At 39.9% G+C, this 15508-nt stretch overlaps 1 protein-coding gene across 8 annotated transcripts in view; it reads left to right on the forward strand.

Annotated features, from left to right (window-relative positions):
* NOSTRIN (nitric oxide synthase trafficking) overlaps positions 1-15508 on the forward strand; it is a 57716-nt gene that overhangs the window by 20855 nt on the left and 21353 nt on the right. For all 8 annotated transcript variants that reach the window (XM_082465055.1, XM_082465058.1, XM_082465056.1 and 5 more), the window contains 6 exons: positions 6-89; positions 2774-2836; positions 3037-3118; positions 5329-5391; positions 8027-8125; positions 14073-14198. In XM_082465055.1, coding sequence (XP_082321181.1) covers positions 6-89; positions 2774-2836; positions 3037-3118; positions 5329-5391; positions 8027-8125; positions 14073-14198 — 517 coding nt within the window. The remainder of the gene's footprint in view (positions 1-5; positions 90-2773; positions 2837-3036; positions 3119-5328; positions 5392-8026; positions 8126-14072; positions 14199-15508) is intronic.

The following is a 15508-nucleotide window of genomic DNA, read 5'->3' on the forward strand; positions in this document are numbered from 1 at the left end:
AACAGGGCAAATTTGGAAATCAGTTATGCCAAAGGACTTCAGAAACTGGCAACCAAACTGAGCAAAACATTACAGAGCACAAAGAAAAAGTAAGTATATGGAAGAGATAAGGCAAAATCACTCTTAAAAGTAATAAAAAGCGACATATGTTCAATTCCAGCTTCCTCATATAAATGTGGCAAGTCCAGAGCATCAAGCATGGCTTCCAGTTCTTGGGCACTTACTGTGTGCCAGACACTGTGTTAAATGCTTTCATAGATACTCCACATTTAATCCTCACGACAATCTCTGAGAAGTCTTTTTATGATCCCTATTTACAAACAAGGACTTGAGGCTTGGAGAGTTTAAGAACCTTGCCTGGTCACACAGATAATGAATTTCAGAGCTGGGTTCATCCTGAGTCTTTGTGACTCTTAAGCTCATATTCATAAAAGGCCTTGCTGAGGATATTAACTTGGGAAGCAGTGTTGTTAAGTCGGAAGCTCTTGAAATCAGGAAGTGTGAATCCTGCTTTATCTCAAATTTATGACCTTCAACAAGTAACCTGGCCTCCCTTGATTTCCTCCTCTGTCATGTGGAGTAACAAGATGTGCTCCATTGTGTATGTGTGTGTGTGTGTGTGTGTGTGTGTATCGGGGGGTGCATATTAAACGAGGTAATATATGTAAAGATATTGGCACATCAGATGCTGAAAAAATGTTGGTTCACATTTTTTTCAATTCAGTTGAGAATGAAGTCAATTACTTCTCTTTGGGGAGAGAAAAAAGATATTAGTATTCTAAAAATGGTCCATTAGTGATAATTACTTACAAAGATTTTTGACTAATGCTTGCAGATGCCACCCAATGGCAGTGCCATTGCAAAGACCCCTTCTGATGGTAAAAGAAAGAGGGAAAGAAAAAAGGAAAGCTTCTGGAGCCCACATTCCTACTCCCTAGGCGTCATCCATAACAGCAAATAATGGCTTTGAAATTGATCTGACTTTGAGCTTGATTTTTAGGATGGTATTTTAGTAGCCTGCAAAGGAACCAGTAGAGCACAGTGGTTGAGTATAAATAGACTTCATTTAGACTACCCAGGTTTAAATTCTGGCTCTACCTCTTACCAAGTAGGTAAATTAGGACAATTTACTTTACCTCTCATTGTGTATTTAAAATGGAAATAAAACACATCTCATATAATTCCTGTGAGTAGTAAATGAAATAATACAAGAAATGTGTTTAATACCTGGCTGGAGCCAGAGCTCCCTAAGTGTTCATTATGATTTTAATTTTGATTACCTTCTAAAGGATGAGAGGTGTAGGTGTAGGGGTGTGTGTCTTATTGTGTGGCAACCCTAGAATCCAGCATGGTGCTCCCAAGGGGTTGGCATGAACAGAATGCTTGGTTAACCAGGGTTAGTACAACAATATTTAATAATAAGCATTAACTGAACTTTTATCTATACCAAAATCTGTTAGGTACTTGTATAATAACTCAAATTATTTCTCTTCTAAAAGACCAGTTAAGTGAGGGTCAGGGAAATCAAGTGATTCTTCCAAGGTCATGCAGGAAACAAAGGGGAGCTTGTGGATTCAGACACAGAACCTCTGAGGCCAACGCCTTCTCCTTCCTGCTCTGCCGCCCAGCTCCTCCCAGGGGCAGATGTCAGATTCCTTTCCCGAAAGTGTGCTTGGGTTTCTTTTAAAAAAAAAACAACTCTGTTGAGATTTAGTTTACATGCAATAAGATGCACCCATTTTAAGTAAATGGTTTGATTGATTTTGACATATGTATACACCATATATCCACCACCAAAATCAAAGTATACCTATTTTCATCACCAAAAGACTCCTCATACCTGTCTACAATCCTTCCCCCAACACAGTCCCAAGGAAACACTGATCTGCTTTTTTTCAATCTAGATTATTTTGTCTCTTCTGGACTTTACTGTAATTGGAAGCATACAGTGGGTACTGTCTTGGGCCTGGTTTTGTGCCTGGCTTTGGATACACAGAAAATCTGACATCCTTTGATCTAGTTCTCCCATTCTCTGGCTGCCAGGTGCAGCCTAAGTCATTTGGAGGCAAAACCTCTGCACCGTCTTGCTCTCAGGACGGGCACCGATCTGTCCCTTCCCTTCCATCAAAGTCTACACTGGCTCTGTGGACTAGTCCTACAATGGACTTCCTGTTTGAAGGCCAACTATAAGTACGAGGAAAATAGCGTCATACTTCCTAATTCTCCCTTTGTGCTGCTAGGGTCAGGGCAGAGTTACCCTTTTGTTAAATTGAGATAGTACTCACAAGACAGTAGAACATCTGAGTGTTTGTCCTAAAGGCCAGCAGGGAACAGGACCTAGACCCCAACCCCAAGAGCAGCACGCAGGGCATGACCAGGGCTCTGGAGTCCTACATAACTTAACTTTTCTGAGCCTCCGTTTATTCATCTGTGAAATGAAGAGCCTGAAAAGATTGTCTTTAAGGGTGGCATGCTCTCTCCTGCCTGTTCTAAATGGCTTCTCACCCTTGGCTACTTTATTTCCCTGATGTTCTACAGACATGAAATGAAAAATGGAAATCAGGATGAAAAATGATTGGGAAAAAAACGCAGTTTATGTAATGACAATAGTGCAAATAAATATGTTGGCAGAATTTAATCCCATGGAGAAGTTGAAATAGGATTAGGGATATGAGTGCAATTGCTGAATGCAATGGCTCAGACATGATGCTTTATTTCTCAGACTCCTGGGAAAATGACACCCACACTTGTGCTCCCTTGTTTTTGCCTCCAGCTGTCTTGTCAGTGCCTGGGCCTGGGTCTCGGAGGGCATGAAGTCGGCAGCGGACCTGCATCAGTGAGTACTCACACGCTGGCCTTGCTCCAGCCCCAAAGGGAGTCATAAATATTTAAAGTGGGTATGCTACAAATACTCCACTGCGAACTTGCACTGAGTAGATATGCCTAACACACAATTTTACTTCCCCAGAAAATAATTCGGAAAGTAGATATAAACCCTAATACTAGGCTTGTGTGTCTTTCACGTTCTATTTCCAGAAAACTTGGCAAAGCAATTGAGTTGGAAGCAGTAAAGCCAACTCATCAAGTCCTGAGTGCACATGAAAAGAAGAGAAAATCAGTGAGTCAAAATCTTTCTTTTCTCCCTGTTAAAGCAAGATTTCTGTCTCTGGCTCAAGAAATAAAAGGTGATCTAAAGGTGATACTACGTTTCAGGAATCTATCATAAAAATAAACACAAACCCAAAGATTTATGTACGAGGATGTTTGTTAAAGCATTGTTTATAGTAGTGAAAAAATGGAAACTTCTTCATCATCCAAAAATAAATTACAGTGAATTCAAGCAACGGAATACTATGCAACCATTAAAAATCTTATTGCAGCAGAATTTAATGACATGGAGATGTAGTGCTAAATTTAAAAACAAGACAAGAAAATCTAACAATATAACTGCAATTTTGTAAAATAAATGTGTGAATATATGCATAGAAAAAAACCTGGAAGCACCTCAGAATGTTGATAAGAATTATCTCTAGATAGTGGAATTAGAGGCTATTTTTATTTCGTTTGTACTTTTTTGTATTTACATTGTTTTATATTGAATAGATACACCTTTTGTAAATAGAATTATAAACGCAATTTTTAAAAGGAAATGCTTCTCTATACTTATGACCTTGGAATTAGGTAAAAGAAATACTAGGTATAATCCTCAAATAGCCTTAAAATTGAAGAAAAATAACTAAACAATTCTTTCAGGGCACCTGGTCCTCTTGTATGGCATAGTCTCTGGTCTGTCTGTGTACTTTTCCTTCCAGAACAGTTTCATTTGTGTTCCGTTTTCTTTTTATTTGCGTGTAATACAGTCAGTAAGCACTTTAAAATATATTTTCAGGCAACATAAAGAGGTATTTAATAAACACTGCTTAGCTCTGATAGGGATGGGGTCATGGTCATTATCTGTGTCAATGACAGGTACAGGTGAGAAGTTCAGAGCAGTGATAGGAGGTATTTGAGAAGGGCAGGGGCAGTGGCTAAGGGGAGTTTCAAGTGATCACAGCCAGATAAAGCAGGTCTTAAAGGTGGTAAGTCCATAGGATGAGGGGATTTGTGAAAGCCCTGATGGAAGGGAAATGATAGCAAAAAAATTTTATTCAAACTTATGAAACTGAGTCAGGAAATGGAATCGATGTTTGGTGGACATCCACATATTTTTACCAGAATGGGTGTTCTCCTTAGGGCTAGGGTGATGGGGGAAGTTTACAGAAATTATTAGAAAGTAATATAATCTTCTGCCTTTACAAACCAACTTAATAAAAGCCAAACACTAGTCTATACTTCATTAATTACAAAACATTTTCATAACACATAATACTATGATAATCACTAGAATTTCCTTATTACTTACTAAATTAGGCACAAGTGCTATGATCACAGTGCTTTAGATAATTAATGTCATGGTCCCCTCAGAATGCTGGTCCAGTTTATAATCTTCTTTTCAGCATCTGCCCCTCCCTGTTGCACTCCTATCACCCTGCCACATTTTCTCACAAAAAAGTCGAATTTTTTAAAGTGAACTTGTTCCATATTTCAACAACATAGAGTCAAAAGTGACATAGTGCATAAAATTATTTTAATTGTATTTGTTGTGCTAAACCACATATTCCAAATTTAATGAACTGAAAAAGAAAAAAGTACAGTGTTGCTAGATCTCAGAGTGGTTGAGTAATGGCTGATCTGTGGGTTTTGAAGAAAGGTCTATGGTTCAGGAGAAAAGGTTCTGCACTAACTTAAGTCTGATCTCCTTAGGAGGTTGCCTAGTTCCATTTTCATCATTTACTGCCCCATTGGCTATTTTAAAGTAGGAGAAAAAGTTAATTATGGTTAAGAATTCAATCTCTTTGAAATTAAAGCAATATTCACGTTAGAGGCAATAAGACAGTAAAATTAGCACTGCTAGGGCTTTTACTGACTCTCACGGTATTAAAATTTGGGCCACATGGAATAATGCTGAAGAGGAAGTAATGGGACTGGAAGTGATACCAAACTATGCAAGATCCTCCTCCGCACAGATTGTACCCATTTATATTGTTTCTACAGAGTTATATATTAAAAATAATTATCTTACCAAATGCATTCAGGGTAAATCTTGTGAAGAGATTCTTGACCTGAGGAAAAGAGAGTTGACTACTTTTCTCAGGAAATATGTCCTCTATAGGATTTTTAAATTCCACTTAATTGTGCTACTAATTGTACCAGAATTAATAAGCCAGCACCGTGACTCAACAAGAAGACAGCAAAAAAAAAATTTTTTTCTTTTTTTCCCTTCGATAGCTTGATAATGAAGTTGAAAAGACAGCAAATCTTGTCATTAGCAACTGGAATCATCAAATTAAGGCAAGTATACACAAATATCATTTGTGTAAACCCAATTTTCAGGATTGAAGCTTTTGGCTTTTGTACAAATGTGATCGTGTGTTTTAGTGTCAGTATTTCTAAGTGCTAACTGAAAAGCAAAATGTTTCCTCGTCTGAGTTATTATATAGATATATCTTTCAACTAAATCAATAGAGGAGCAGAACTCTAAATATGACTTTTATTTATAGCTAACATGTGGTGTTTATTGTATGTCAAGTGCTATATATTTATGTGTTGAATCATCATGAAAACCAACCAATGTGGTATATGACCTTGTGTTGTCCCATTTTATAGATGGGTGGGGAAGCAGAGACACAGAGGTTAATAATTGCTTAATGTTACAAAGCTGGTTAATGGTTGAACCAAGAATTATTCCAAGTCACTGGGCTCCAAGGTCACTGCCCTTAAGCATTACCTACACTGACTGCCTCTCTGTATAATTTGAAACTTAGGGCAAGATACGGATACTGAGTTTTGGTTTTATCTTTTATAAGGGCATTTGTGATCTCTGTCTCACCAGTGAGAGGAGCACAGTGAGGGGTGGGTAAAGGTGTGTAAAGGGGGATGCCTGTATTGGTTTCACAAGTATGTACGGCCCACTCCTTGTGCACCACACTGTACTAAGACATGGTTCTTGTTTCCATGTAATTGAAAATGTAGTTGGCTAGATAACGTGTGCAGGAAAGAGTGAATGACTTCTAAGGAGAGGAATTATGATCTGGTGTGAGAATTTAGAGCATATCAATATCATTACAGGGTCTTAAGCAGAGAGAATCACAGATGGTGCCTATATATATATATATATATATATATATATATATATATATATATATATATATATATATATATATATATGATTATTCTAGAACAATCTAGTTTAGGAGGAATTCATTTCGAGTAGGAAGGACTTGAGGCCAGTGGAGAGGGAATCTGCTCGGAAAACCCAATGATTCCCTTTGAGGGGACTTGTGCTACCAAAGTTGATATTCTCTTTTTCATCTCCAAAGTGTTGGTGCCCAAAGATAACTTTCTTTCCCAAGTAGATGGCCATGAGTGCCAAATAAGCGGAGACACCCTCAGAAACAGGCGGCCGCATCTCAGCCCTCAGTGTTGCCTCTGAAGCTCCTGCTGGAACCAAGGACCGCATAAGACAAGGACATTAATCAGAAATGTTTGAGATAAATGAATTTCTGTGCCCACAATAACAGTCCTGGTAAAGGCATGCTCACAAGAATCACTTTTATAGTAAATATTTAAAGGTCCCATAAACAGGAGTCCAGTCATTTGTTTTCAGTTTTGCTCTTGATTTTATGAGCTTTCTTAAACAGAATTTGTTTTTAAAAATACATTCTGTAAAATATTCAGCTTTCACAGGAAATGCAATACAATGGACCAGAAGAGAAACTATGCTCAGTAACTGCCACTGCTTTCAGGAACAAAAAAGAATCTTTTTTTATTTCCCAGTTTCCACCAAGTAATTTTTCTAAATAGAACGATTTTATTTTTTATGAAGATTGACAGAGAAATTAGAGAAGATAAAAGGCTTGCACTATAATAGTTTTCTCTCCAGTTACAATTCAAGGAATTCAGCATGTCAGTAATGAGGTGTAGTCTGCTTTGGAGACTCGGATGGAGAGCCTTAAAGAACCAAATGCTCTTGGCTCCTACTCTCATTTATCAGCGGGCATGTGACCGACGGAAGGTGGAGGGGAGGGTCTCTGAGCTTCTTGTTCCTTGAATTCCATTTTGTAAAGGTTTCATATGTTTAGAGACCTTCAGAAGGCTTTGCCTCTGACTTCCTAGGGAAAGAGAGACCTGGACTTTTCCCTTCATTGTCTGGTTTTACAGTCATTGCAACTTGAGGTGAACAACCATACCATCTTTCAGTCAACCCGGTTCCTGAATAGGCTAAATCCAACTCAAACCAAATGCTGTTGATTTTATCTCTGGACCGTCCTGTTCTGCCAAGCTGGGACTGTATAGGGAATGACCAATCACCCACATCATAACCCAGGCCAAGGCTGGAGGCATCAACAGAGTAGGGGACTTTGAATGCTGCTTCCTTCCTGACCCCTCCCTCCGCCTGCCCACCACAAATGCAGGGTAGTTCACAAGATGCCGGGCAGATGCCCAGCTCTCAAGCCCAGGCATCAGGGAGCAAAATTTTTCTTTTGCTCTAAGTTTTAAGAGAGCATCTTAAAATGACCTCAATTGTGGCCAAGCAGATTTAAAAGAATGATGCCAGCAGTCTTCCATGTTTGTTGTGATTTTTTTGGCAGGGGTACGGGGGGTGGTTGGTAAAGCCATTGCCTTCCATTATGCTAGCTAGAACGATGTTTTGGAGACTCGCAAGCCTTCGGTGATTTAACGAAATGTATAACCCTCTTGAATGAACTCAGTGTAATGAAAAAAATATACGGTGGTTCTCAGGGCAAAATGTTAGCCACTGTGATATTTTAGGCAGATTTTTGAGGTGAGGGCAGAAATGAAGAACTAAAAATACACAATCCTTCAAGCTAGCACGTGAACATGACTTGTTCCAGAACAGAAGAGTTTTTCTCTTGATATCAGTTTCTGATCCTTTTTTGCTTTGTTTGTATGTTTTTGACTCTAGGCCAAGAAGAAATTGATGGTTAGTACCAAGAAGCATGAAGCGCTTTTCCATCTTGTAGAAAGCTCCAAGCAAATTACGACCGAGAAGGAGAAGCAGAAGGTAACCTCTCATGGCCGGCTGAGTGCATATGGCTTAGAGATGGATGGGCTTCCTGCCCTTAGCTATGAACACAGGAGAACTGGCTGATTCCCCCTCTGTGCGGAGTCTCTGCAGGGCTGTAGTGTGGCAGAATATGAGAAGGGTCCTAAGTTATTCCTGGTCTCCATATATATATATATTTTAAAATCTTTTTCTTTAAATATTTATTTATTTTGGCTGCTCTGGGTCTTAGTTGTGGCACGCAGGATCTTCCTGGTGGCATGCGGGCTCATAGTTGCGACATGTGGGCTTCTTAGTCGCGGCATGCAGACTCTTAGTTGCGGCATGTGAACTCTTAGTTGCTGCATGCATGTGGGATCTAGTTCTCTGACCAGGGATCGAACCCGGGCCGCCTGCATTGGGAGCTCAGAGTTTTACCCATTGGACCAACAGGGAAGTCCCGGTCCCCATATATTTTTAAAAGGTATTATTGACAGATGACAAATTAAACCAGTGGTGTCCAATATTTTTGATAAGGAGCCCAATTAAACATCTCTCAGCTCACACCCCAAATAAGTAAAAAATATATACACATAGCATAATGTATTATATAATGTACTTTACCTATCTTGTATATTATATAGAATACTTTTTATATTAAACTAATGTTATGAACATTATACAACATAAAAAATTAGAAATATTTGAAGGATGTGGTAAAATGAAATAATATTTTCAGTGATTAGCTAATCATGATGTCTTCATATAGTCATTAAGTGGCATATACAGACAAAATATACATGTGGGGCAAGGCTCAGCCTTACCCGTAGTAAATATAAATTTGTATTTCTAGTATGTCCTCTTGATAATGTCAGTTTTTTGGTCAACTTCTCATCAGCTCTCACTAGATCGTGCCAGTTTTTGCCTTTTCATGTGGGTGATGATGCGCCTGTAATCGGGAGTGGGAGAAAGCGTCGGCTCTGACGTTCTCCTGTGGCTTTCTTGTGCTTGCATTGTTAGTTTTTGGGTTTTTTTTAAAGATTTATTTATTAATTGATTGATTGCTATGTTGGGTCTTTGTTTCTGTGCAAGGGCTTCCTCTAGTTGTGGCAAGCGGGGGCCACTCTTCATCGCGGTGCGCGGGCCTCTCACTATCGCGGCCTCTCTTGTTGCGGAGCACAGGCTCCAGACGCGCAGGCTCAGTAGTTGTGGCTCACGGGCCTAGTTGCTCCGCGGCATGCGGGATCTTCCCAGACCAGGGCTCGAACCCGTGTCCCCTGCATTAGCAGGCAGATTCTCAACCACTGCGCCACCAGGGAAGCCCGCATTGTTAGTATTAACATCAATCTACAGCTTCGTAGCAGAAATCTTTTTAAGGCATGTGTTCATTTTGTGTGTGTTAACCTAATTAAAGTGGATAATAAATCTGTAAATCCGTATGATCCAGACTCCTGCTGATGGGCACATGTCCCAGGATGCTGAGAGTGAAAACATTTGTGAGACCCACATCAGCTTCTCATGGTATAAAACTCCCACTCTCCCTCCAGAACACTTCAGAATCCTCAACTGTCCACACGTGGGCACTAATATCAATTCATGTATTGAATAAGAGTAAGCTTGAACACTCTTTTTGGGCAAAAGTGAACACAAATAATATTGGAGTATTAGATTATCTTGCACACCCCTTATGGTATGTGCCCCAGATTGGTAACCTTTGAAATAGTCAATATCTTCCCCCAGAGATGGAGTCCCCCTAAGGAAGTGCAGCCAGCACCACTGCAACCCAAAACATTCTTAAAAGAAAAAGAGAATTGTCATTGCCAAGTAACTCTATTATTTCATCTGAGGAAACTATCAGTTGAATAACTTAAATTCATTGTTAGCAAGATATTACAAGGTTCTTGTGTCAGTCTTCACAGTTTGAAATGATCATAACAGGTACTGAATAATGAGACAGCTTCCGAAGAGGAGGCAAAACCAAAGTAAGTTAAAAACCTAAGCTCCAGGACCTTGTTGTAGGCATTTGGAGCCCTCATTAGAAGCTATTCTTTATTGATGTCGAGGAATAACAAAAGCAAAAGCATGGGCCGCTAAGTGGTGAATTTTTGCTTCCTTCCCTCATTAGCAGCTTCCCTGGGAGGCGGAAGTCCGTGATCCTCCCCTGCCCTCCTCCTCCTGGTCCTGTCAACCATAGCCCTTGGCTGTCATTACATCACAGACCCCTACCATCGTCATCACTTCATCTGGTAGCTTTCTCTTTTTTAGTCCTAAAGCTAAACGCCTAAGGCGGCATTCATTTTTGCATCTCATATAGACATGCCCATGATCTCCCACTTGAGCCGGGCTGGTTCGGTGCTGCTCAGCAATCCTTGTTCTCACCAGAAGCTGATCTACATCTCCATTTTTCTCGCTCCTCCATCCCCACCACCCACTCTCAGCAGACCATCTTGCCTCCAGCATCACAGGGTAAACAGAAGTCAGTACAGCCCCCTGCCTACTGAAGTCCTATGTGCAATGCGACAGGCCAGTTCTTCATCCTGTGCTCTGATTCCCATCCCAGCCTCCTCTCAGAGGCCCTTCCCTGGATTATTCCCTTCTCTCCTGTATCTCTAAGGGTTGCTTCCCATCAGCCTTTTCAACTTCCCTCTATCTTGGGAGAGTAGGAAGAATCAGGGAGACACCCTTTGTCTCCCTGATATTCCTATTCCTGCTCCTCTCCAGATATCATCATCTCTTTCTTTTTACAATAAGATTTATTGAAAGGGTTATCTGTGCTCTGTCTCCACTTCCTCATCTCCCGTTCACTCCTCAAACCACCGACCAAGATTTCCCCACCAATTCTCTAGAAATGTTCTTGCCGTTGAATACGTGGTCCTTGTTGCTAAAGCTAATGGGTGCTTTCCAGTTCTGACTTTATTTAACTTCTTGGAAGCGTTAAGCATCATTGACTTTCCCCTTCTAGAAACATTCTCCTTTTTTAACTACAATGACATCTTACTCTTTTGGTTTTCCTTTCTGTCAATTTTTTCTTAAGCTCCTTTATGGACTTGCCTCGTTCTGCCTGAACTTTCTATATTGTTGTGCCTGATGATTTCTCTCCTGGGCCTCATTCGGTTTTATTCGGCATCATATCTCCAGTGTCCCACACAGTACTCTCAATATCAAGTGCTCAGTACATAGCACATACTCAACAAATATACTCTCAAGGCTTTGGCTACCATGTCTCTGCTGACAATATGCAAATTTATATCTCCAGCCCAAACCAGTCTCTGAACTGCTCTCTGGCATCTCAAACTCAATATGCAAAATCAGAACCATCACTTCCCTCTACCAAAAATATTTTTTATTCCTCTGTTTTTTATATATTTGAATATCACCATCTACCATATCCTCCCAATTCTAAGTCCTAAACCAAATACTTCCTGAACTTATCTACTTATATTTATCCCCACTGCCACTACTCTCTCCCAGGCCACCATCATCACTGCTTGGGTTACTCCAACTGACAAATTGGTGTCTTGGCTTTCAGTGTTTCCTCTCCTTATCTATTCCTCATACACAAGCCAAGCTGACTTTTCTGGAACTCGAATCTGAGCATATTATTCTCCTTTAAAAAGCCTTCAAAGGTTTCCAGGTGACCTCAGGATAAAGCACAAACTCTTTTATGTGGCCCTCAAGACCCTCTCTGACTTGGCCCTTGCTTAACTTTTCAGCATTTTCACTTTTTATTATTTCTCTCAAACTGTGTGCTCCAACCTCACCAAAATTTTTTTGGTATCATGTCATGCTATTTTGCCTCACCAATTCCTACTTTCATTTTAGGTTTATTCACACAGGGATCATTTGTGTGAGTACCCACTCTGTGACACCTGAATACTTCTATCGTCTTGGGATCTATCAAACAGGATAACAATGGCCTGTGTGGGTCCTTGACTAGAGAGGGAGCCTATCTAGTTCCTTTACCTATTCCCAGTGTCTAGTACATGACACAGTGTGGCAGTCAAGAAATGTTTGGTGAATGAATTAATGAATTAATGAATCGATGTTTGTTCCAAGAGAAAGAAAAGAGTAAAGAAAAAGTATTTAATCTTTGACAAATTTTAGGAAAAGTTCCTGAGAAGTTCCTTAAATAAGAATATAAGAGTCTCCATTCTTCTTCTGTATCTGTTTGGGGTTATTTGCTGTAAATTTGCTGAGCAGAAACTTCTAGTCAATAGCTGTAGAGTGTAGGCTGATGAACGTGAGTGGTGAGGAGAAGCAAGTACAGATCAGGAACCTCCAACTCAAGACTGTAATCTACCAATGATTCCTGTACTCTTATTCTGTAAATCCTTCAGGCCTTGGCATTTCTTACCAGGACAGGTAGAGATTTGTGCAATCAGTCTCCAGATTGACTCTGTTCGCATTGCTGGGCACACTCAATAAGAATCAAAGAACAATGACTTAGCCAAGTATAGCCATGGTACACATTCAACCCTTTCTCTGTATCATTATCAGGCTAAAATTCACAAGCTCATATCTCTATAGATAAATGGCTCATTACACTTGATATACAAAACCAGCCGTGTCCTGGGTAGGTCATACATCAGAGCTGAGAGACAGTTGAATGGCTAGCATATCAACTGGAATAATAAAGTGAGTGGTGTTAACATTCAGCATTTTGGATGAATGTTCTTCATTACTGAAACATTAGTCAAAATGTCCTTAAACATAAAGAGGAGCATTCTTAAAAACCTTTATCTCTGTCCTTGAAAATCCTAAACTGCTTAAATCACAGGACTCCTTGGTGCTGCTTGAACTGTGGCTTGAGGGCCATTTGCATCAGCATCATCTGAGGAGGCAGTGAAAATTCAGATTTCCTGATCCCACTACCGAGCTACTGAATCAGTATTGCTCTTGGTGGAACCCTGAAAATCTGCAATTTTCCAAGAATCTCTGGTCATTCCTAGGCATATTAAAATCTGAGAATCATTCATGTAATACAACTTCTTCCTTTCTCAAAGATGTGAAATTATGTGTCTGAGCATTTTGAGAATTCAATTCAAACTACCCTGGTCCAGAGAGTTTTGTATTACTTTGATTTTCACAATCAGGATGGCCAATTTTGGTGACTGGCCAGAAGGGGCTCTTTGTGAAGGAGCATATCCTTGGGGGTCAGGATGACAGGAAAGCATTTGTCAAGCTGTCCATAACTTGCAGTGAACAATGGCATGTATCTCAGGCTCTTTCTTCACTAGTAATAGTAACACTCACTAGTCTTTGAGTGCTATACTAACTGTCAAGCAGTGCGCCCTGTTCCTTACCTGTGTCACCTGCTTGATTCCTCAGAGCAACACAGTGAAGTGGGAGCATCGCTATCCCCTTCACAGAGATGAGAAAACTGTGGCTTGTGAAGTTTAAGTAACTCACTTGTAGTCAGAACCAGGACCCTAATCCTGAAGTCTGATTCCAGAGTTATATTGCAGAGTTTATATAGTGAAAGTGAAGTGAGAGGATGGTCTCCAGGCCTAATGCTAGTTTTAGAAATTATCTGATTGTGCAAATCTCTACCTGTCCCGGTAAGAAATGCGGAGGCCTGAAGGATTTACGAAATAAGAGAACGGGAATCATTGGCAGATTACAGTCTTGAGTTGGAGGTTCCTGATCTGTACTTGCTTCTCTGCACCTGTCATTTGGCCTCTTCCCTTCATCTGATGAAAGTGGGCATATCACATCGTATTTAAGGACCTCAATTTCCTCATGTGAAAAATTGAAGGAATCCTATTGAAAGGCTCTTAGGTTTCCTTTCAGTTCTGACAACCCTGTTTTCTGAGAAAGGTCTTTGATTTTGTCATCTATAGTCACTGTTTATGACTTTAGCTGGGAGATGAGAAACTCATCATTGGGATGCATATAATTCTTTCTCCAGAATGACAAAGGGCTTTCATAAATGCGTTCATGAATATGTGACACTGATGTTTTACCTTAGCTCCTCAATAAACTGAAAAAATCAACTGAGAAGTTGTCAAAAGAAGATGAAAACTACTACCAAAAAAACATGGCCAGCTGTTCTGCCAGACTGAAATGGGAGAACACACTGGAAAATTGCTTCCAGGTAAGTTATGCATTCACTTTTTTTTTTTTTTTCTTTTTCCAAAGAGCTTTGTGTGGGAGAGAAATCACTGCTCCCATTCTATCTTCTAGGCACCCTTCAAGGGCTATGAGAAAAACACTTAACCTAGATGTCTCCATCCGTCTCATTTTTCTATCTATATCACAACAACGGGAGATAATTATGATTCTTACTGGTATGGCTGCCAGGATTCCTGGTGTAGCGGACGTCTAGCTGGCCTTCAAGATGTGTTAGGTATTGCTGTTACTAAGTACCCTTATCAGAGGCTCTTGCTAGGTCTCTCCTTCCTTTTTCTCAGTGTCCTTTTCTCCTGTTAGGGTCTTCCTCCACCTTCTCCTTCCACCCCAGCCTGCTTTCAGCAGTCCCAACTTTTATGTTGAAGCTATGGAAATTATCTTCTTCGCTTATAAAGTCTTCGTGATGGTGACAAGATGTATATCATTTACATTTCAAAAGAGCTTCTTTCAACTGAGCTTTAAAAATACTTAAGACTCTAGGTTTTTTCATTAGAATCCAAATCAAGTGAAGAATCTACTAGAAGTCAGAATCTCCATAAAAAAAGAAAGGTTTCCTTTCATCCTCTTTGTTTCCTGGTTTATTGCTACCACCATGCTGGAGGCCACTGGTATTTCTCCCCGCTCTTCCTTTGAGTTCACACAATTCCTCTTACTCCCATAAGAGTTCTAAGTTTAAGTTCTAAGCTTATCCTCTTGCTTAGAGCTAGCCTCTGCCCCCTGAGTGCCAAACCAAGCCCTACTAGACCCACTTGAGATACTCCTGTCGAGTCACCCTTGCCTCGCCGTAACCAGTAAGGATTCCCTTACTTAGTATTTCGTTGGCTTGTACATACTCAGTCTATACCAACAAGTCATTGACTCACATATTACACTATGTATTCCTTATTCTCTGTTGTTTTGCAAACAACAGGAGTAAAATGTGATATTCATGAAGACACATGACAAAAGTGGGCTGAACTCAATTAAAATGAAATTTTATTAGAAGTGTCGAAAGTGGTGATGGGTCAACCAGGGTTGTTCCATTTCATTTTTTTCTCCGTTCTCCCACCATTCTTCTGTAAAAGTGGAATATAAGAATGTATTTTAACGTCTTATGAAGTGTCCTCTTACCCCTTCTTACTCTGCAGATTGGATTCACAAATTCTTTCAGAGAACATTCATTGAACTATGCTTAAGGTAGTTTACTAGATACTGTAAAATCTCAAGTGCGATTATTAAGTAATGAAACCAATTGCACAAACCACACGTCAAAATTAGTCTTATTACTTCATAATT

The sequence above is a fragment of the Balaenoptera physalus genome, assembly GCF_965194825.1.
Source record: "Balaenoptera physalus genome assembly, chromosome: 6".
Taxonomy (NCBI): Eukaryota; Metazoa; Chordata; class Mammalia; order Artiodactyla; family Balaenopteridae; genus Balaenoptera; species Balaenoptera physalus.